The 24,623-nt window shown below is 36.1% G+C and overlaps 1 protein-coding gene across 2 annotated transcripts in view; it reads right to left on the reverse strand.

The window, feature by feature from the left end:
• Window positions 1-8,257: 8,257 nt before the first annotated feature.
• The window catches only part of PLPPR4 (phospholipid phosphatase related 4), a gene marked incomplete at its 3' end in the record, with an annotated part of 37,645 nt that continues 21,279 nt past the window's right edge, over window positions 8,258-24,623 (reverse strand). Inside the window, exons 2-7 of one of the 2 annotated variants that reach the window (XM_081224448.1) lie at window positions 24,104-24,289; window positions 18,108-18,237; window positions 15,550-15,745; window positions 13,859-13,916; window positions 12,946-13,119; window positions 8,258-9,583 (exon numbers count right to left, since the gene is read on the reverse strand). In XM_081224448.1, coding sequence (XP_081080574.1) covers window positions 8,258-9,583; window positions 12,946-13,119; window positions 13,859-13,916; window positions 15,550-15,745; window positions 18,108-18,237; window positions 24,104-24,289 — 2,070 coding nt within the window. The remainder of the gene's footprint in view (window positions 9,584-12,945; window positions 13,120-13,858; window positions 13,917-15,549; window positions 15,746-18,107; window positions 18,238-24,103; window positions 24,290-24,623) is intronic. The other variant, XM_081224447.1, reaches the window with a different exon arrangement.

The raw sequence follows: 24,623 nt of genomic DNA on the forward strand, positions 1-24,623 counted from the left end.
TGGAAAACTCAAGACATGATCTGAGATAACGATCAGCCTTTATTTCCTAAAAATACTAGGACATGACTCTTAAAAAGGATGACAAAAATGACGGTTGGTGTACACATTTGTAATCTTAATTCTCACAACAAAGCATTTTAAAATAAATTTATAATTAAAAAAATAATAAATGCAGAGTTCTCAGGAAGGGTGGGAGAGTTGCTCAAGTTCACAGAATTGTTGAGTGATTGAGCCAGGACTGTACTCAGTGCTCTCCATTTCTAAAATGTTTTTCCTCTTCACTACTCATGGCAGTACCATGATGAATGGTAAGGGAAAAGAATGGATTAAGTCATAGTTTAGATATTTTTTTTCTTTAGCCATAGTAGTGGGGGAGGATACTTTGCTCTTATTAAGATGGAGAAATAAATTTGGGAATATAAATCAGAAAATGTATTTTGAGAATGTTAAATCTGAGATAATTATAGATATTTAAGTAGAGATATCAATCAAGTAGGCAGTTGTATATTTGGTTCTAGAGTTCTAGGGAGAGATGAGGACTAGAGATAAAGAAGTCAAAAAATAATGCCCAAGATTAAGAACTAATATACTGCCACACTGTGTTTTAAATGCTTTGCCTATATTTATTCATTTAATCTCCATAACAATGCTAAATTATTATCCTTATTATACAGAAAAGAAAACTGAGGCACACAGTAGGTAGAGCTGGAATTTGAATACTTGTCAGCCTGGCCCCAAAGACTCTTTCACTACTCCATAATTCTGAAAATAATTGTGATATCCTAGTGGCAAATTGGGTGACAATACGAGACCAGTGGACATGCCAGATCTAAATAAATTATTGATACTCTAGTCCTTGGACTCTAATATCTAATTTTGAATTTGAAAAATAACCTTGAATGCTGACTACAAAGAGGGCTTTCTACATTTTTCTTTTAATGATAGAGTAAGTATTCTTTATCAGCACTTGCCTCTATGTAGATTACTGTGGAGGTGGGAACGTTTGAACAAACAACTTTTGCAAAATCATATCTATTGTGAGGAGACAGCTTGTTCCAAGAAATCTGGCTAAACAACATGTCAACATTTTTACAAGATGCTTCAAATAAGAAAAAAGAGAAAAATATAGATAAATTTGGCTTCAAAGCCATGAAGGGATATCTGAGAACTATGGGACTTCAGGGAACAATTAAATGGACAACCATTTTTTTACTCTTCCAAACACCTTCATATTTTTTCCTTTGTATAATATATTCTATTTACTTATTCTCATAAATTTTTTATACATAGTAGGTAGAACATACTGTATTCATTCAATTATTCTTATATTTATTGATCACCTATTGTGTTAGATGCTACTTATAAAGAGCTTACAGTTTAGTGTGTAGTAAATATTCAATGTCTTGTTAATTAAGGTGATTAATTGTACAAACTATATAATTGTGAAAACATTGACCATGCAAAACACAGATCTATAAATATTCTCAAAAGGGAGAGATAGCTTAGCCTTTTTGAAAAATGTACCAACTCTGGTGTCATAATGTTTCATTCATTCATTCATTTCAAATGTTTATTGAGTGTCTGACCTATGTGGCAGGTGAAGTGCTAAACATTAGGGATTACAAAGTGAACAGAAGATAGTTGTTTCCCTCTCTCAGTGCCCTCCTGACCTCTACCAGTAGTGTGACTTTGAGTATATCACTTCTCATATGTTTTACTTTTCTCATGTGTAAAACATAGATAATTATAGTGATTATACCTAAAAGGATGAGTGATATCTCAAATCCCTTCTAACTCTAAAGTTGTATAAGGAAAGATTGAGATTTAGTCTTGAAGGGCAAAAGAGATTTAAAAAACAGTGCAAAGACTCTCTGGAAGGAGAGTTAAAAATAAACCACACGTACAAAGGCAAACACACACACAAATGAAGTGAAGCCTGTTGCACCATTAGGTTTGTATGGAGAAGTAGTGGCCTATAAATGTCTGTAGGTTGTACTGTGAAGAGTCTTGAAGCTGTATGACAGAGACTGATCATTCTCATCTAGGAGACATTCTCATCCTTTTCCATCTAGTTAGAGAAGACACAGACTTTTAGCTGGTAATAAGGCCTTTCAGCTAGAGACTAACTACACCTTCCAGCCTTTTTTGGAGCAAGATGATCTAGTTTGCTCCAATTGGGTAGAGTATACATGACAGATACAGCTTCAGTGTCATCTTCTTAAAGAGAAAGCTGCTTATCCTTGACTCCCTCCTTCCCACCGCCAATCCTGCTGGGAAATCATGACAACTAGAGAAACTTTGGAAGCCATGAGTTACAGAGGGAAAAGCTACTTCTCCAACTACTGGCTGCTCATATCTGTATTATATGGAATGGAATCATACAGGGTGTAACCTTTTGGCTTTTTCATTCAGCATAATTCCCTGGAAATTCATTCAAGTTGTGTGCATCAATAGTTCATTTCTTTTTATTGCTGAGTAGTGGTCCATGGTATGGTTGTATAACAGTTTGTTTAACCATTCACCCAAGGAAGGACATCTAGATTATTTCCAGTTTTTGGCTATTATTAATAAAACTGAGATGAATACATAGGTACCATTTTTCTTATGGACATAAATTTTTATTTCTGTGGGATAATTGCCCAAGAGTGCAATTCCTGGGTAATGTAAGTGTATTTTTAGTTTTTTTTTTTTAAAGAAATTGCCAAACTATTTTCCAGGTGATTATACCATTTTACATTCCCACCAGGAATGTGTAAGTGATACGGTTTCTCCACATTCTTGTTAACATTTGGTATTATCATTATTTTTTAAATTTTAGTCATTCTTATAAGTATGTAGTAATATCTCATTATGACTTTAACTTGTATTTCTCAAATGGCTAATAATGTTGAACATCTATTTGTGTGCTTATTTACTATCTGCATATCCTTTTTGAAATGTCTGTTCATGCCTTTGCCCATTTTTTAATTTTTACTGTTTTTCTCTTTTAGTCTTTACTGTTTACTGTGTTACTGATTTTTTACTGTTGAGTTTTGAGGATTTTTTTACTTTATTCTAGACTTGACTTTCAAAAAACAGCACATAAAGAGAAAAGATAAATTGGACCTCATCAAAATTTAAAAATTTTGCTCTTTCAAAGACCCTGTTAAAAGGATGAACAGATAAACTACAGACTGGAAAAAAGCATTTGCAGACACTGTATCCAACCAAGGACTAGCAGCTAGTCTTTGTTCTGTATCCTACAGATTTTCTCCTGTGTTTTTCACTAAAAATTTTATATTTCTACATTTTACATTTAGGTCCTTGACTCATTTTGAGTTTATTTTTTAATACCTCTTTTTATACTTCCAGAAATATCTGTGATTATTTAATTTAGACACAGAATAGGAAAGATTGGGCTGGGGGTGGAGTGAATTAGTTTTCCTAATACTCAAAGATGACATATCTTCATATCTTTTTTCAGAAGGCTATCACAGGCTAGAAGGTACAAACCACACAATGGGGGGTAGAGGGGGAAGTTCCTACTATAGAGAATATCTAGCTTGTTTTCTATAAGGTAGTAGCCAGGTACAAAGTGTATGGAGGTGATTAAGAGAAAGGGAGATTTATATTAATACAATTTTCATATTTTTTCCTCAAACTCATTCACCTACTTGTCAATTGTACTATTTTTAAAAGCTAACATTAGAGTTTAGATGGATTTTTCTCATAGGCAATGGCTGAGAATCTTAAGGTAGGGGGGAATAAAGGAGATAAGATGGGCACTCAACAAGTTTGTTAAATAGAATTGGTGGCAGAGCTATAGTTTTGTTCAGTTTGCCCCTCTTTATCATTGACAATAGTGCACAAACACTAGCAATCAGGGACTTTCATTGACCATTGTATGGTCAGTGAAATGGAAGTCATTTCTGTATCAGAGGACTCATCTAGATATATATATATATATTGCAATTAGGAAGCATGGTCACTGGGAATTTCCTATAATTGGGTCTTAACTGTAATATCATATACTATTACTGAAATCTATATTTCCTTCAAACTGTAGCATTTGATCCTAGAGTGTTTTAGAAGCTTTCTACAGAATAAAGACAGGAGATACATTTAATAAGCGGGGGAAATGAAATATCCAGTCACAAACAGACCATTACCTATTTTCCAGGCCACATTTTCCTTTTAGATTAAACCATTTCAATTCCTTTTGGTTTCCTTCAATTATTTTAACTAAATTACTCTCTGAATCATGCATAAATTTCCATATTCCATTTGAACTGCAATATGAAATGACCCATAGATATCAAGTAAAGACTTGACCTTTAAAAGGCAGAAAAGATATTGCTCTAATGATAGTTTCTTATGTATATAACCCAGAATCCACTTACCTGATACATCATGAGAAAGGTACTAGGATCAGGGGTACCTGTATATAAATCACCTATTTTGATATATTATGCAGTAAAATGGTTGATGTAGGCTTTTAGCAACCCCATTGACTTGCTTATATAAACTTTGTGGTCAAAGATGATAATACTTGTTAGTCATTTTAGACCAGCAAGTTATTTCCTATTTTCTTGTCAGTTTTTGCTCTCTGGATAAAATACATAATAGTAATACATAGAAAGAACATTAGGATATCCTTTAGAAAAGATAATATAGCTGAATGTCCCCATTCCAGAGATGAAAAATTCAAAATCCAGAGAGGCTTAATATTATATTTCAACCGTTATAAGGTACACATCAATTTTTCACATGTTAATGTTTCTAAAACAAGTATGTTTTCTATAATCAGTAACATATTAAAATGACTCTTGGCCAGGTGACTATCATGGTGTAGTTGCATGGTATGCATGAATTTGGTTGCTGTTGGCACTTGCATGAACTTTGTGGCATCACTGGACAACTGTAACTTCATGTTTTAGTGAACCAGCCACTTAAGGATAATTTGATTAAATCATAAGTCCTGGCTGTGGTCTAAAAACTTGTGTGTTAATACCTTCTAGGGAGATGGACAAAGTATTAGCAGTACAACTCATATAACAGGTGTTAATGGCTTGGAAAACAATCCTGGAGTTAATAATAAAGCATTCTTTTTAAGAGAAGCTGACTCAGAGGGTAATAATGCACATCAACTACTCTTAGTAAAAAATTGATTGAGAACAATTGACCCTGACTCTTTCATATTTTCTTTTTCAATACTCTATAACATTGATATGTGAAAAATCTATGTCTAAAAAATCTAAAAGAGCTTCTTTATAAGCATAAAATCAAAATTCTAAAAGATAAGGAAACATTATATCATAGTTTGAGAAGCTTTTCCTTCTTAGTGCAATACTCTTTCTTCTAAATAATTATGAATATAATCAGTTCTGAGTCATTCTTATTTCTTCAGCTATTTTCCTATAAGTCAAGTTATTATCCATTCATACTCCATCTGAAGCAAAAGACCAAAATGCTCCAATTTTGATGAAGAAATCTAATCTTTATTTCTATGATGTTAGTACAATATACTCACACAATAGCTCTGATCTGTACTTAACAAAATACATTATAGCACTTTACAAACTTTATCAGTTTGGAAAACATTGCATAACATTTTATTAAACACAATACTTTTTATATATATCATATATATTTTCATAATTTTATTTACTTTAAAAAGATAATTAACTCTCTTTATTCAATACTTGATTTTATCAATAAAGCACAGCCTAACAAAGGAAGAAGTGCTCTCATTAGCAAATAAGATAAATAGAACACTAAGAAGAGATAACACCTGTTAGTCTCATTTATTTTAAATTAAGGTACCAGTGGAATGTAAACAATTTTTTTGTAATTTTTTTTTTTTTACAAAAGATGTGTTATCAAATATACATGCAGAGGTCTGAGTTCTAGCGACTATCATTATATTTCCTTAACAGTGTGGTACAATTTAAGTCATTAAAAACTGTAGCCTTTGGCACTTTGAGTAGAAAATGAATATATCAATATTTATGTAAAGAAAAAAAAACTTCGATGACTAGAGAAGTACTTTAAAATCTTCTGTTAAGAAATAGGAAAGATTAGGAAATATCATACTGCACCTGAAATGCTGCAGCTTTTTTTTTTCCTCCAGAGCACTAAAACCAGTCCCCCTTCCTCTCTATAAATTGGCAAAAGCCAGTAGGAGTGTCATAATGGTGGTGGTAGTGGTTAAGAAGTGGGGAAGGCAACATTGTACTCCCACTCCCCTCTCTGAGATGGAAATTGCCAGAAGGGGTATAGTAGAATCTGTAATTTATTGCCAGAGTTTTCAATTCTGCTGGTTTCAGCTAAATCCCTAATGCTTTAGGAGGTTGGTTACTCTACAAATCTCTGCCCTTTTCCAGTAGAAGTTGATAAGAATGTGGTACTACTCATCTCTAAACAACTACTTCTGTTCTCACTGAAAACTAAACTGAGATCAGATCAGCCAGCATTGTTGTTACCTTTTGTCCCCTTGGCAATCATCAAATGCACATTAGAATTCTTCAGAAATAGTGTAAAAAAGTTTAATACTAAATTACAGGAACCAAGTATTTCTTCATACTTAAAATTTTAACGTGGAAAACACCTCAAAATGTTTTGGTTTTATCTTCTTCTTATTGATAATATTGGTTTTCTTTGATTTAAGTTGAAAGCTTCATTCAGGATAGGTAGCAAAAACTGTCATTTGTATGTTGAGCACAAAAACTGTGTCTATCTAGATATTTTGAAGAAATACATTCTTAATGTATACTGTGATGTTCTTCTTAACAGTTTACATCTTTTTCAGATTCTCCCTGTTATCCAATTAACAAAAATACTTTAGAGAAGACGGTAAAACCCAACTACTGTGGCTCTAATTTACTGGTTATTAGGATATAAAAAAAGTTAATAATCTGGAACAAAAAGAAATTTTTGGATTACTTAAGATAGCAACTTGGGCTTCCCTGGTGGCGCAGTGGTTGAGAGTCCGCCTGCCAATGCAGAGGACACGGGTTCGTGCCCCGGTCTGGGAAGATCCCACATTCCACGGAGCAGCTAGGCCCGTGAGCCATGGCCACTGAGCCTGCGCGTCCAGAGCCTTGCTCCACAACGGGATAGGCCACAACAGTGAGAGGCCCGTGTACCGCAAAAAAAAAAAAAAAAAAAAAAAAAAAAAAAATATATATATATATATATATATATATATCAACTTAGGCCAGTTGGCTGGAAACATCTAAAGTTAGACATGACCAACACTGCTGTCAATGTAACCCACAATGTCGAGTTTTGGTTCATATTTCTTGTTTATAAATTCACAGCAGTATATTTTGCTCAAAGAATGTCAACTGTTTTGCTTTAAAACTAGAACAACATATCTATAACATAAAAAATTTAAATCAATAAATAAAGGAGAAAGCATAAAATGCAAAATATGATCACAATTTCAAAAGACACTCTAAAACAGTATTTTTTAAATTATGCAAATTTACTCACTAAAAACAGATTTTTCATTAGCAGTAACTATATTTAAATAAAAAGTAAGCAGCAAAAAGCTATGCAGAAAAGTATTCTCTTTCACTGAAAATATCCCTATCAATTTTTGTTGTTGAAGAAGGCATAATTTTGAAGAAATGCACAAAACCTTTTCATTTTTTTTGACTGTGACAGAGCCACTACAGAAAAGCTGCAGGGTGTCCTATTCTAACACAAAGAAGCCAACAACTTCTTAATACAGTAGCATTTCTCTGACAAGGAGTTGCACACGACTATTTCACAGCTAAATAGAATTTGAGAGTTTACATGGTATACGTACTATAATAATCAGCACCACCCGTGTTGAGCTTTTGGTGCAGATTCTGCAAAATGAATATATAATACTGCATGGCCTCTGCTATAGGGAAAACATGTGTTCTGGATTCCCACAGCTAATTATAAAGAAAGATCCCTAAAGTTGGCACATTCAGGAAGTACAATAGTATACATTGAAGGAAACCACTTTCTTTTGATACTACCCTCTGCATACCATTTGAGTTTGAAGTTAGGTCTTAAGAAGAGTCTTCACATTATCACATTAGTTAGGTTCTTGCATTGTGCTTTTCCCTCCCCTTGATGTGAAGTCTACAAGCTTGGGTAGAGTAGTTCTCAAGAGTCACTGAGTTCTGGGCTAATGGTGTATAATCTAGTTTGGTGAGAAGGTTCTCGATTCGCTGGAACAGAGCACTGGTAGAATCTACGCGTGGTCTTTTGGGGGTGGCCCAAATGATTGAATGGCCATCCCTCAATCCTTATAAGCCCGTGTTGGGGAGGTTCCTTTGTAGAAGATATTCCTAGTGTTTTCGGGGCTGTTGCTTCTTTCAGGAATTAAGATGATGTTGCCCTTTCTCCGCAGGGTGGAGTCGCGGGAAGAAGAAATGGACAGGGTCTCTGAACCAATTTCGCTGCCCTCTACTGGGGTGACGCGGATGGTGGTGATTCCATGGTGGTGATGCTCATGGTTATCAATGTTGCTTCTCTTTCGGTCTCCAGAACCAAAACTGTCTTTCAGGGACTCACAGCTTTCGGAGTCCCTGTTGAGATCATTGAGTTCATAAGTTTGGCGAAGGCTGCCCTTTTCAGGGGCTTTCCATTTCCAGGAGCCACTGCCTTCGCCTTCGGTGGACGGGATCTGTATGACGGGCCTGTTGTTCTCCGGGTGAGCCTCAACCCTCACGATCCCACTGGGTTCGTGGTCTGGCAAGGTTTTGTAGCGGATGGAGCCAGTGCAGGAGACCGTACTGCCTTCAGTGTTCTTGGGGCTACTTTGGAGGACGCCCTGCTGCTTGGACATGGCTATGACTTGCATGATTCGAGGCTGGCTGTTGCTTCTATTACAGGCCACGGTCTTCTCCGCAGCTTTCAGCCACTTGGCCCGAGCGGAGCTGCTTTTGGGGGAGGTGCTTATGTTTTCCTGCGTCTCCTCAGGGATGTGCACTAACTGTGAGGACCCGGGCCGGGACTGAATGGATACTCTTGGTCCCCCAGGCATGCTGTTGTTACACCCGGGGACGGTGCCAGGCTGGATCTTGAGGTACTGATTGCTGGGACCATGGTGGTCTCCATTGACCCCCACCCTCGATGGCTCCGAGCTTGACCTCATTTCAATGGATCTGGGTGGTGACTGTCCAGGCTCGGGCTCTATAACCTGCAAGGACAACTTCCGACTTTCATTCTTATTCTTCCACTGGGTGAGGAGCTGCTTGGATCTAGCAGAATCCATAGAGGCATGAATGGTGGCGTTTCTTCTCACAGGGTCTTCCACGGATGGGGTGTTGGCTCTAGGCAAGGTATTGCTGAAGGTAACCATGTTTTCCTTCCCCATGGGGCTCCGTGGAGTGATGATTTCTACATCAGCATTTGCCCTTTTGAGGTTTGTCAATGAGCTAGCATCTCTATGGTTTCGGTTGAGGATGCCTTCTGTGTGAGCAATTCCGTCACTACTGCTACCATTTTTAGCAGATAAAACTCGGCTGGGGTCTTGATTGAGGTCTGTCAGAGACCTGAGGGCTTCTCTGTGCTGAAACACACTCTCTTCGCTAGGCAGAAAATTCCCCACAGCATACAGACCCTAATGTTGGAAGAAACAATAAATATCATGCATTAGAAGACATGGTTACTGGGAGTTTGCCTTGGAGGATGTACTGAGGCACATGAATAAGTGTGTGTTCTCTATAAACCATTGACTAATACAAATAACCAAAACCTAAAGGTACAATTACTCAGGAAATAGTTTTTAAGTTATACCATAAATCACTGAACTAACTGTTCAGAACTTTGGAGTCCATTACTTTTTTTTTTTTTTTTTGCAGTACGTGGGCCTCTCACTGCTGTGGCCTCTCCCAGTGTGGAACACAGGCTCCGGACACACAGGCTCAGCAGCCATGGCTCACAGGCCCAGCTGCTCCGTGGCACGTGGGATCTTCCCAGACCGGGGCACAAACCCGTGTCCCCTGCATCGGCAGGTGGACTCTCAACCACTGCGCCACCAGGGAAGCCCCACTACTTTTTAGTATTAGTTGGATTTTCTCTCCTTTCTCCATCCCACTGGAATGTTTTTTAACAATCTTGTCCTCTGTTTTGAGAAGAGAAGTCAGACAATGAGAGAAATCAGGGCATTCTTCCCCTTTTCAAAGGAATTCATTTTTCTGGATTTATGAACCACTTGTTGAGTGACACCTCAAATGGCTTAACTGATTTATTTTGTCTGCCATTTTCAATCATACCTCATGATGGAAAGCAGAAGAGATGTGGAAATACAGAACAATGAATCATTCATAAAACATGATATCAGTTTTGTAGTGGGGCCAGAGACACATATTTTCACAACTCACACGGAGCACAGACCTCTGTTCAGCATTTTCCAGAATGTTCTGGGAAGAGAGGGCAGAAACTGTCACTAGATTGGGGCATTCATGTTCTTTCCTGATTTAAACCTGGTCTTAAATTTTGAAAGCAATATTTGATCAACTCAGTACTATTACAGTAAATTTGAACCAAACTTTATTTAATCTTGTCTTCATACTCAGGTCATCAATTTTTTGTTTGTTTCAGATTTGGGGGATAAAAATCTGAAAAAGGCTAAAGTTCAGCTTCAGAAATTCTAGGCTTTTGACACATAGACGCTCTAATCCCTGCTGGATTTTCAGTTTTTGAGATGTTTAGTTTAGAGATAAGAGCCAGTAGCAAATACCTATTTGCAAGCTAATTTCAATAGAAGGTAGCCACTGTCTGCTTTTCAAATCAAATGGAAGGAATTTCATGGATTTGACATTTTATAGAGTGCCTAAAAATGAACAACAGCATTGGCTTAGAACTGATAAATTTACAATTTCAGGGCAGAATGTAAACAGGAATGGAATAAAGTCAAGCTTCTGCCTCTCCAAGTACTTTAATTCCTGTTTAAAATCTTCTAAATAATGCCAATCTACGCTCTCACTGCCAGAGTTTCCAGGATGAACAGTCCTTCCCTAATGTTCCATTAATAATTACTGTATAGCACAGGGAACTCTACTCAGTGCTCTGTGATGACCTAAATGGGAAGGAAATCTAAAAAAGAGTGGATATATGTATACGTATGACTGATTCACTTTGCTGTACAGCAAGAAACTAACACAATGTTGTAAAGCAACTATACTCCAATAAAAATTAGTTTAAAAAATGATTGTATTTAAATTCGTAAGTCTAGGACCATCCTCCACTAGACTGTACATAACCTCTGCTTATATTGTTCAAAATTCAGTGCCCAGCACTGGGCTTAATAAATATAGTTGTTTAATCCTTCTTATGATATGAGGCAGAGAGTTATTATCCTCATTTTATAGGTGAAGAAAACTTGGCCAAATAGCAGGAGAATTGAGATTCAAGCCCAACCCCTTGGGACTCCAGGAAACCATGAAAATCAGACATGTACAAAAGCAATGCATGAACTGGAGAGAAACAGTTCTCAGTCATACTGTGTAACACCTGTTGCCAATGAACACTCTCATGAGCAACACAGGCTTATGCACAATTCCTGACACACTAACTTTCATTTGATGGCTTTCTCCTCCACCAAAGAAAGTATATGAGGCAGTATGAGATTTGAAGTGACGATCCTGACTATGCTAGTATATAAAAATGAAAAAAAAAATCAATACTCACTTCAGTACGTTTACTATTTTTTGTAAGCATTTTCTCATAATGCCTTTCACAAGTACACCAAGACCACAAGATTTAGAATGGCTCCAATAGACAGTTAATTTTTATTTCTCTGTAGATCCTCTTAGTTTCTTTCATTATTGCCTTTTTTCTTCTGCATGTGGCTTGCATATTGGTGCTTCCCTGGCTCCTTTTGTTCTTAGGACCTGGCAATTTTATATACTGCCGTAACTATAATGTTAATTCCACCGATAATGTCCATGATTCCCAAATCTATTATCCACCATGCATTGCTACTTTAAGCTCCAGACCCAACTATTCAACTGCTGTTGATCCTTAAATTGAGTTTGTCCACCTCCTTTCCCTACACCAATTTGCTTCCTCTATCATTTACCAGGTCGGCTAATGAAGTCACCATCTGCCAGTCTTCCAAGCTAGAAACCTGGCCATTATCTCTCATTCTTTCTGTTCCCTCACCCTCCACTTAGACTTGCTCATTCACATGTCCATCTTTTTGCATATTCAGTTTTTTCAGCTTGGACGTCCTCCTTTCTTTATCCTAAGAAACTCTCATTTTTTTAAAAAACTGTATCACTTCTATGAAGACTTCCCTAACTTCCTTGGGCAGTTTGCTATCCTCAGAGCTGTTTGTTCATACCCTAATACATAATTTAACATGTTGTAATCATTTATACTTTTATTAATCTTTGCACTGAAACTCATAAAAGATGTACCTTATTTATTAGTGTTCTGATGCTCAGTATAGTACCTGGCATGGATCAGATATTGAATAAATTTAAAATGAATGAATGAATGCATGAATGAATGAATGAAATGGACAATATGTTGAGGATATTCTTGAAGGAAGATCGGGCTTGAAAATAGAGTACTGCTAAAGAATTCAATATTAGTTGGATCATAGTTATATGCAGATGCTACATTTGTGTTGTTGGGCAAAGTATATAATTTTCCATTAAACTTTCACTAACTTTACTTTCCTTATCTATAAAATTATACTAGTAATAGTAGCCCCTGACTTTTTTTTTTTTGTGGGAGGGGTAAGGGTAAAATGCAATAATCTTTCTAAAATCACAGTTTCTGGCCAATGTTAAGAGTTTAGTAAATTATTTTACTGAAAGTGAGATATATGTTTTGGCTTAGAATGGAGATGCAGTCAGAGATTTTCTCATAGATAGAAACTATATTGCAAGTAAATTATTACAGAGCAAAACAAATTTTCTGCATGTTTTCCATTTTAAACTGTGCTTTATTGAATAGTAATAAATTATTTACCAAGTACAGAGCAATTCCTCCTCCTATTAAAAAGCCACAATAGACATCAACTGGGTGGTTCTTATACTGAGTTATCCGTGTTAGCCCACAGATGATTCCACAGATGATAAAGGTGAAGACCAAGAGAGGTTTCAGAAGCTTAGAGGAATCCGTTAATGTGGAATTGAAGTACATCTTTAAAATGAAAGGACTGGGTTAAGTATGTAAGAAAGGTCATTTTACTATTCAATTATAATTAAATAAAAAGGTAAACTCAAAAGTCTGATACATGTGACATCAATTTTACTGTTCCATTCCCCCTGCTATGGCTATATTCTATACCTGAAAAAAAGGAAATACATGACAAAATTCATCAAATAAATAACAGACCTCTCATATAATTACACAAAAGTCTGGGAAAAAATTGAAGCCATAGAATTAGCCAGATAACTGGTTAGTCTCCTCGTTACTTGTCACATAATTTCAATCCATTTTTTTCACATAAGATCTAGTGGACTATTAATCAGCTATGGTGACAATTCATTGTATAGCATTTATCAACACTGACTTAGAGCTCACTGTTACATAAAAACTGAAACAAAAATGTGGTGGTGTGTGTGTGTACTTAAGGCAATTCTTTCAATTTTAGAATTTATAACATTCATGTACTTTACAATACCCTCCCGTGAAGTATAATATTACATTAAAGAGGTATTAGGCTAAATAAACATTATGACTGTGTCAAAAAATTATCTTACTGTTTATAGTAGCATCCAATTTCTATTTCTGATGCCATTATATTGAAGGACTGCTGTGCTAAAGTTTACTGTTCTGCTATTACACAGCTATATAATCTAATTAGTCATTGGAGACAACACTCATTTCTCTGATTTTCTCTAGGATGCAGTTTGACAAAAAAGACCCAGTTACTTACCGAAATGTACACAGCTGCAAAGGCAGCAAGGGTCGCATGTTGTGAAGGGAATGATTTTCTGCCAAAGGAAAAGAGTCAAATTATGCCTTCTGTTTCTGATACACTGCTAACAATCATCTCAAGAGCACTGGGTGGTTACAGTGTTCAACTTAAAAGCCTCAAGATAATAAGCAATAACTTTAATTTCTGTTTAGTTTTCTGGAGAAAGATCTGAGTGATAAAAAAACACTGCTAATCACCATTAGTATTAAAGTAGAGTAGTGATGCACTTTCCAATGTAAAGTGTTAGCTTTGTTAGGAATCACTTCTTTATACCATTGGAATGATGGTTGAAAATAGAAATGGAATGGAAAGCATTATAATTGTTTATTGGTATTATAATTATGTCAGCTTCAAGGTTTATAAAACCTAAGATTTTAAAGCTTTTAAACTTTTTCTATGCTCTTAAATATATGGTTTCATTTACATACAACTTTAAGAGACAAAATTATTTTCTCACAGCGGCAGGTCTAGATGTGTTCTAGAGAGCATTGAAAAAGTCTAATTTTAATAAAATGTTTCTCTATCTATCCCACTTTAAAATAATCATTATCTCCAAAATCACAGAGTATATTATTTAGTGAAATAAGAAGCAAGGTGGGAGAGGTAGAACAGAGGATAGTGAGAGAGACACTGTAAAGGACAGACAGATGGAGAATAGAGATTTCTTTTAATAGATAAAAAATGGAAAAAATAAAATTCCATTTTATTAATGTCCTCCTAATTATTTCGTACCCAATAAATAGGACTACCATTCAACACAAGAAACACCATTCAGACAAGAAAATGTAAAAGAATTGAGAAAGAATAGAGAGCATAGGTCTTAAATGTAGGTTCAAAATTATTGAATTGAATGGATCGTAAGAACGTGAATGTATATAATTATGTAATATAAGGCTCTGATTCTTCAAGTGTACTTAACTTATTTTTGACTCAATCTTTGGGAACTCAGTGAGTGAAAAATACAATTCTTATGTCTTTTTTTGTTGCCCTTCATCCTTCTGTAATTTATTTCTTTTGAACTTCTCTTTCCATATAAGTTTTTTTTTTTTTTACTTTATTGATTGAAAACAATTTAATGTCTTGGTAGTTTCTTGGGTTTTTCAGTTTTTATTTTCTGAAATGCAAGGTCAGAAGCTGTACAGATTTTCTGAGTTTACTCAAAGGAGACATATGCAGTCCTAGATGCTATTTCTTTTAAAACTCTACCAAAAGGAAAATTCATGATTTCTTTTTTTAATAAAATTTATAATGAAGCTGGAAATATCATAGATATTTAGCCTTCCACTTAAGTCACTACATGACACATACTGACTATAAGCCATGACTAACTATCAATATCTAAAATAAATGAATTGTGATAACCTAAAATCATAAGTAGTATAGGGTAAATCACAGAACATGATTGGGGTTTGGTGATATGAAGATGAGTGGCATGAATGTGAGGCTGAAATTTGGAGACAGACAGAAGGATTCAGAATGAACTACCAGTGGGTTTCTATGGTATTATCCCTAAAGAGATCACTGAATTGAAAAGAAAAATAAAACCAAAATCATTATGATTGAAAAATATATGCCTGCGATGATACCACAAGCTATTAATGAACAATGAAAACACTGACATGGAAATTTTCATAATCTCCATTTCTAACCTGCCACTGTTGATAACTGTAAGATCAGATCCTGAGCAAATATCTTCTACAATGTAGGAATTCTCTTTGCAAGATACATTCAGAGAGGTATAGTTTGGCTTGCACACAGTCAGAAAGTACGGTGCCTGGTAGCCTGTGGACAGCTGGATGATATCTGTGATGAGAGCTGTAGAGCAGAGTCCAAACACATGAACACCTATAAGCAAAAGGAAAGAAACTGTTACCAAGCTAGTGTTTAATGCTAAAGAAACTGTTACCAAGCTAGTGCTTAATGCTAGTGCTTAAGCACTAGCATTAAGCTAGTACTTAATGCTGGTAGTGCTTAAGCACTACCAAGCTAGTGCTTAATGCTTAAGCTAGTGCTTAATGCTTAAAACTGTTACCAAGCTAGTGCTTAATGCTAGGAAAGAAACTGTTACCAAGCTAGTGCTTAATGTTAAGGTGACAACTGTGTGATTTGAGAAGAATTAAATATGGGCAATGAAGCAAAATTCAAAATCGTTGTAAATTGCTTAGCATGTTTGAGCTTCCAGGGCTCTCTCTCCCCAGTAGTCCCTATCTGCAGCCACAGTTGCCAAAAATGTTAATCATACCAGGAATTCTAATTAAAACAGAGAAAAGGGCAGACCAACCTTGTCATGGAAACAATAATATACAAGTACAGAGCTGTAGAGAGGCTTCCTTCATGTTTGAAATTCGGAGATGATATTCTTAAATATCCCAGTTGAAATTCTATCTTTCTTTTATCTCCTGGGCCCAGTATGAAACCATAAACTCACAAACCCTGATGCAGGCTTGTACACTCAAACTCCATTCCTGCTTCAAGTCCCTTGCCTGGCTTTATCCTTGGGAATCTAGCTCTGCTCACATACACATGATTTGAACTCACCTTCTCCCTCTACATCGTCTAGACACCCTGGAGTCACTCTGACTTGATAGCCTGGATTCTGATTTATGATTTACTCATAGAAATCACTGTGACAGGCACCTGGGTAACTCATCAGTGGATTCCTCTAGACCAAGATGGTTGGCCTGTATGTTACCTCTTTTTGCATTTTCCTTCTCTGCTTATTGTCACCTAAAAACCACTCTCCCAATTATTTCTCCACCCACTCACCTGGATTCATGACACTGGCCTTTTATTTATACATTCTAATTCCTAGCAGCATGTAAGACCTTGGAGAGGAGTATGGATAAGTGAGGAAACCCACTCATTTTTACCTTTGGAGAATGAGAATCTCTAGGCCCCCCAGGGGATGGGCATTGCTGACTCTGGGGCACGCTTCTCTAGGAAAGGATGGCCCATCCTCACCATCATGAGGCTTTTCAGAGAGGTTATGTGCCCCTTTGCCACAGCATTTTGTTACAGTACGAAAACTTTTCCTGAGATCAGCTATATGTCCTGAAGTTTTACTTCTTTGTCTTAGTTCATGACCTCGGTAAAGGGATTATTCTTGCCGTATAGTCCTTGTGTGGCAAAGATGTGCCTTTCATAGTGGGGCAGAGTCTAGGGCATGATTTAGACCAGATTTTTTCCTCTAGCAGGGGAGGTGATTGTATTTAATTATCTACTAGGTATTAAATGAAGCTACCTATTCCTTTCAGCTGAGACATTAAAGGTAGAAATAACTTTTTACTGATTTACGGGGAATCAATTAAAGCATTTACATTGGGGTGATGTACTTTGGCTTGACTTTTCAACTCAGTTAAAAAAAAAGGTCTGTGGGGCTTCCCTGGTGGCGCAGTGGTTGAGAGTCCGCCTGCCGATGCAGGGGTCACGGGTTCGTGCCCCGGTCTGGGAAGATCCCACATGCCGCGGAGCTGCTGGGCCCGTGAGCCATGGCCACTGAGCCTGTGCGTCCGGAGCCTGTGCTCTGCAATGGGAGAGGCCACAACAGTGAGAGGCCCGCGTACCGGGAAAGAAAAAAAAAAAAAAAAAAAAAAAGGTCTGTGACTCAAACAATATTAAGATAGTCACATGCTAATCAGAAGACATGAAGGCTTAGATCTGGCTTGATTCTGATGCAGGCCCACTGATTTCCTATAGGTCTCAAAAAATAGGAGGTAAAGTTAGATGATATAACCAAGGAAAAATAGCCTTGATGCCATACTCTATGGTGACATTTTCATGGGCGGTAACTTCTCGATGAAAACACTCCAGGACAATTGAAATGGAATCACTGATGTGGCTAAAGTAGTTTCTGAAGGGTTATCCATTCATACTGGCCTGCTGACATTTATTCTCCATTTTAAAAAATGAACACAGATCCAAGGAGCTATTTTAAAGTAAATTCATGCTTCTACCAGAGCTAAGACAAAAATATACTGAAATGCATGGCATGTTGGCTCTCAAACAGAGATTATAACTGTAAATAACACATTTTAGATACAAAACTCAAATTTGGGTGTTTTAATGGGATTTTTAAAAATAATGTAAAATTCATCATGTATTTGACATTATACATCTAAATTATAGCTTTAAGGACTTAATATCTGTAATTAAATATAACATTTCTATTTGAAAACCATTTCCTTTCTTTGTGGTTTCCCACACCCACCAACGAATCTGACAGCTCTTCTAAGGAAAGAGTTGAAGTTGCAGCCTCCGGCATTAATATTGGGCTCCAGGCCAATTCCATTCCTTCTTTTGGACAGGCAACAGTAGAGAATTCCTTCCCCTACCATAATCTGCAAAGACAAGAGGTTGTTCAAAATGGATTTAACGGGTACAAATGAAATATAAGTTATCTCTTAACATGCCATACTTTCAATAAAGTCAAGATGTATTTTTTGTAAGATCTTTAGAGATGTGAGCAATGTCTCCTGAGTATTTGAGGAAGCAGTGCGAAGTAAGCAATCTGGGCACTGTAAAGAGCACTGCTGGATCTTCTGTGCTCCTACATACTGGTCAAGGGTGTGACAGCATCCTGGCATTTTAACACAGTTGCAGCACTCAGACTGTGACCCTATGCCTAGCAATACCCAGTGACACCTAACTGATTAATCACATAGTGACTGAGTCTGCTGTAACTCTTAGAATCTTGACATTTCATTCTTAAAACCATGAAAACAAGGTGTCTGAGGGGAGAAAAAAATAAGTACCAGAGTTAGAATCAGGAACATTTTATTAGCATATTGTTTCCATAAAATAATTTGGGATTGAGCAGAAGGACCAACCCATGAGAAGCAAACATGAGGGAAGAAAGGTGCTTCCTAAAGCAGAGCTGTCCAGTAAAATTTTCTGTGATGATGGACATATTTTCTGCATTGTCTGATATGGTAACCACTATTGAGCACTTGAAATTTAGCTACTGCAATTGAGGAGCTGAATTTTTAATTTCATTTCATTGTACTTAGTTAATTATTTAAAATGTAAATCAATTAGATTTAAAATGAAATAACCACATGTGGCTAGTAACTATCTTATTGGAGAATGTAGATTATAAGAGAATCTAGGTAAGCAGGAACTTCTGGGTGAAAACCCTCCAGGACAATTGAAATGGAATTGATGTGGCTAATTTCTGAAGAGTTATCCACTCATACTGAGTAATATGACTTAGGTATGAAATATTTAGAAAATGTGTTTACAGTGAACAGAGGACCATACTTAAGATAAGGAACAGGGCACTTGCTGTAGGATTCTAGGACACAGGACATCAGTGAAGAAACTCAATATATTTAGTCATCATTTCCTTCAGGAACTTTTCCCTGAAATTCTTTACTATACCCTAAATTGAATTATGTCCCCTTCTATGTGGCTCCCTTAGTATCTTGCCCTTCCCTCTGCCATAGCTTGATTAGTGCACTTTGATTATTCATTTGATTATTTCTCACTTGGCTATGACCCTCTGAAGGAAGACCATTTATTTCTTTTTTACCTTTTATCCTCACTATCTAGCAAAGTGCCTGGCATTGTGGGATTTGCTTTTGTTACCTTCGCTGTGGGATTGTCGTTGGCTAATTACCTTGGGCATTTGAGCTGGTAGCTCTTCTGTATAAGAAAAGCAAGATTTGAGATTATGAGTTTTATTTATGAAAAAAATCTCAAATATTTGGGGTTACTGTGCTAAAGAGATTATTGTGAAATTAAAGTTGATATGGGTAAAAATGTGGAACTGAGAAAAGTAGGGAATGGCAGTGCCTTAGATATGTGATCATATCATTTTAAAGATTATCACTATGATTATGAGCTGAAACACATTTTCCAGGGGAAACTTCCCAGTTCTCAATACCAACTTAACACTTATTTTATAAAATACTTAAAATTATCTTATTTTAAACTAATGACTGTAAGCCTATGACCTTATGCTTCAAAGGTTCAATCTGCTATATTTAGTACCATAGGCAATATGGTATGTGTACAATTATAAAGAACATTTATTTGTATAAAAATAATTTTCCTAATGAAACTCTACCAATCACCATACATGTGTGAAAATCTTGTGGCATACATGATAAACTCCTTTATGAACAATCAAATAGAAATAATCAAGAGGAATTTTTTTCAAATCATTGAATACTAAGTTAATTATTTATACATCTTAAAAAATATCATATTGCATTATCACTTTAAGTTAGACATAGAAACACAACAGGTTATTCTGCACAGAAAGACGTGACATGACCCACCGTGTATGTAGAATAATATCATGGTTATCTCAAATTCATCATTTCAAAAAAAGTAACCACTCATTTCTGAAATGTGTTCTGAAATGCATTAAGGGATTGATTTCATCTTCACTTCCTCAATGATAATTCTGTGAATAATTTTGTTTCTTTCTTTGTAATCATATATGTAAATAGTGATTCACATCTTATCCATGAATGCTAAATTATAGAAGAATTTATTTGTTCAGTGCCATTAGGGAAACTTTTCTTATACAACACCACAGTTATTATCTCAAGGGATCTTGAGACTTCAGGAGTTTTAATTTAGTTGTTTAATATGCTCAAAACTCATATGTCAGGAGAGCGCTTTCATATTCTTTGGCTTGATTATGGATAGAGGTTTCTTGTCAGTATTTTGACTTCACCCAACTCTCCCTCTCTCTATGGAGCACATTACTTTTCTCCTCACACTACTATTCATTTAACCTTGACCTACATGTCATTGTATGAATTTTCAAAATGATTTAATTTGCAGTTACTTTTTTTAATCTTTTGTCTGTGCCTCATGGCATGTGGGATCCTAGTTCCCTGACCAGGGATTGAACCAGCACCCCTTGCATTGGAAGCACAGAGTCCCAACCACTGGACCACCAGGGAAGTCCCTTAATTTGCTTTAAAGACAGAATTCTCTTCAGGGAAAGGGGAGCTGCTTCCTGATGTATTTCCAAATGCTCCTGCTTGCTTCCCAGTTCTGAATGGCACACTGTTGTGATGCAATTTAGTTTCAGGGATTAGGTGTTGACAAGAAAATTATTTGTTGATCTTGTCATTTGTAAATATAAAACAGTCTATGACAAGCATCTTCTCACAATATTCTATTTATGCTGTATACAAGCCTGAAAAGAAACAATACCATTTTTTTGCATGTCAAATATATCATGGACAGATTTTTGGAAGAGATTCTGAAGCGACTCAGCTTCAGGGGAGATGTAGAGAGGAAATATATTGCTTATTATTACATGGATACTGCCCTTGGAATAGCCACCTAAAGGAGATTGTATAGTCTCCTAAAGCTTAGGTTACCTTCTAGAAACTATAATCAAACTTCAATATAATTCTTCTATAAAATTAGATATACCTATCCTTTAATCATATGCAATAAAATTTTACTTCCAAGGAAGAGAACATATACGTGTTTTCTATTCATGTAGACTTCATGAAGATTTATGATAAGCTTAGATATTCTGTGCTATTTTCCCTGAGAAACAATCTCCAAAGGACTAAACAAAATGCTTGTTTCATTATCACTTAAAAGTAAATGAAAAGTTAATATTAAGGATGAAATTTTCCAATTTAAGTACTATTTCAGAGAAATAAGAATATGCATTTCACAGACACCGAGAAATTTTTTTAGTTTCTTGTGCAACATCACGAAGACAAGGTATTTTTAAAACACCCTTCAAAGCATAAAAAAAAAAAAACTGAGAAGCAAACATTAAATGATTTATATGTAAATGCCTGTATAAAAAAATCAGTTATCTCCCTTTTGTTCATATAAACGTCCTTTTAAAGAATATTACCCATGTGTGGTCTTTTGTTTTGCTTTGTCTTCTCTTCATGTGAATGAGTGAAAATAGGAAGTGCCTCTCCTCATGCAAATGGGCTCTGAAAGCCATTTCCAAAGGAAGAATTCAGCCTGCCTCTCTGCTTCCCCCACCACTCCATTTTGGAGCAGATTAATACTCTGCCATAAAGATAAAAAGAAAGTGGCATCCTTGAAAGTCAGGGATTAGAGTCTGTTATTTCCACTTTCAGGAAGAGGGGGGAAAGGAGTTGGAGCAGAAACGTATGTAGTAAGATTAGAGACAGAATTATGGTTCTAGAACAGAATGACTACAGACACAATAGGACCAGTGTTTTGGGGAAAGGCCTTAAAAACAGAGGAAAATGAAATTAGAAAGAAATTTAGAAAAGATATCATATATGTTTAGAGAGAAAGGTGTGGAAGACAGTATCCGATGCCCATAAAGTCAGGATTTGTTTTACCATCAAGTTGTTTACTCAAAATCCATGAAGCCAGTGTGGAAGAAAAGAATGACTGCATCCTGGAATATCCTGAATGATATGGGGAAAATTAGGGATGCTGTGCTGTAAATATTTCCCTAGTTTGCTTCCTGTGCCATTGAGAAGCATTGCAGCAGCTATGGAGGCCCTGTAGAGACCCAGGACTTCAGGCAGTCTTTGTGGAAGGAGTTGGCATTCGTTTCTTTCACTTCTCAAGCCTCAAGAAAGAAAGCATTGACCCAGAATCCCCCAGAAAGCATCCTTAATTGCATACTGAGAATTTATTACTGGAAATGAGGGAGTCAGAGAAGAAGGAACACGATGATGAGGCCAAGGTCATTGTCTCCAGGACATGTAACAGTGTCAGCAAAGGGATCAATGTGAGATCAGTGATGCTGGCAGGGAGAGCCACAGTTAGACTTGCTTTCCTAGCCACTTAGTAAAACGCCCTAGGGAAGAAAGACTTCTGGGTATATAAAAAGCAAATTATTTAAATGATTAAATATCAACATAGCCTTTTCAGCAGAATCATGAGCATTTGTACAGTATCTTATGTATTTTATTTCAAATACTATATCAATTACAATAAATTTCTGTATTACATTCCAACTAGGAGAAATGCTTTCTGGTCTACCAGATTTAAAGCATATATTCTTTCTGCTCTTGTCAAATGACTGGATGATGTAGATTTCTTATAAGTCATTTAGAGGAATGACCAGCAAATGCTGTTATTCTGAGATAATGCACTTTAAATATGTTTTTATTAGTTTGAGTCTCAGCTACTTCCAAGTACATCATTAATGTTCCAATCACCCCAGAGTTATTGAAGCTCAAATAACTCATTTATTTATGAAGTATTTTAAGATCTTTTAAGTATGATAAAGTTCTAGGGAAAATTAACTTCCAGTTTTATCTTCTGAGAATATTTTATATAATTTATTTATAGTGTAGATAGCATGTTATGATTATTTAATATAGGGGAATTTTTTAAATAAATAAATAAATTTATTTATTTATTTTTGGCTGTGTTATATCTTCATTGCTCCTCACTAGCTTTCTCTAGTTGCTGAGAGTGGGGGCTACTCTTCTCTGTGGTGTGCCAGCTTCTCATTGTGGTGGCTTCTCCATAGCTATATAAAAGTATAGGTCTGTGCAGAGACTTTTCTAAAACTGCTGCTGTACTGAACCAGAATAGACCAATTCATTAGGGAATCTTATAAAAACTCCATTCATATACAGCTCTTTATTTAAGAACCACTTCCTCTGTCATTCATGAGCATGATAAAAGTAAAGTAAGATTTCCTACTGTTAGAAATAAATGTTAATGCTGAAACATGTTTCTTGTCCTTTAGGTAGATTCTGGGGGTATAAGAGATGGTGTAAAAGCTAGGCCAGTGTTATTTATTAATGAATTTATTGAAAAGTGTGTTATTCACAATGTGTATGTTAGCAAACTAAAAACAATTATTTTTCTAATTCAATTTCAGTAGGTTAAGGCATTTCTTTATGTCATATATTTTAAAATACAAGTGCTTGTTCTGAATCTAAAGTATTTTATTTTGTGTGGGGGGCAGGGGGCAGGAATGTGAGTTGTGCCCTCTTCACTGTACAGTTGTGGATGCCCAGTGCTCAGAATCAATAAAAATTGCTAACCTGGTAAAAAGTGAGAGCAACATGCACTTTTGAGAAGAAAGTCTGTTTGCTATAGAATTGTTTCTTCCTCAGTTTCCCAGACTTCAGATATGACATGAACACATGAAAAATACGTTAATGAGGAAACATAACAGAATTTTTTTGGTTTACTTTTAACCCAATTATTACATAAATGTGGTCATTCTTCGTCTTCTGGGGCTGACAAACACAATTTGGGGGCAATTCTTACCGTAATTGCAGGTCCGGCGAAAGCCAAGCTAAGCAGCATGAGGAATGGAATTGCCTCCTGTGTGGGTTCAATGTACGGCATGCTAAGACTCCGGTCATAGCAGCTGAATCCAGAGTGCACAGGTTTGAAGACATCCGTGAGTTCCAGGAAATACAGACTAACCACCGATGATGCCAATATAGGCAACTGAGAATGAAGGACATAGGAGATCAATTTATTCTTATACACAGGTCATACATAGAATCAGTACATCTTGAAATAAGAAACATGTATTTCTGCCTTTCACCGCTCCTCTCTGATCTCAGAATGAAAATTGTTCATACTTACTATTGCTTCTGCCTTCAAAATAAAGCTCCAATTCATCCACCTCTGTCACCAGCCTGCTCTGAACCCATGTCATGCCTCCCTTTTGCTCTTGGATCACCTCTTAAATGCTGTTTCATTTTCATGCTTACCCTCCCCACCCCAACTATCCATTTTCTACCCAGCATTCCAAATATTCTGAAAATGGTTTAGGTCA

The sequence above is a fragment of the Mesoplodon bidens genome, assembly GCF_964165515.1.
Source record: "Mesoplodon bidens genome assembly, chromosome: 2".
NCBI classification, from domain to species: Eukaryota; Metazoa; Chordata; class Mammalia; order Artiodactyla; family Ziphiidae; genus Mesoplodon; species Mesoplodon bidens.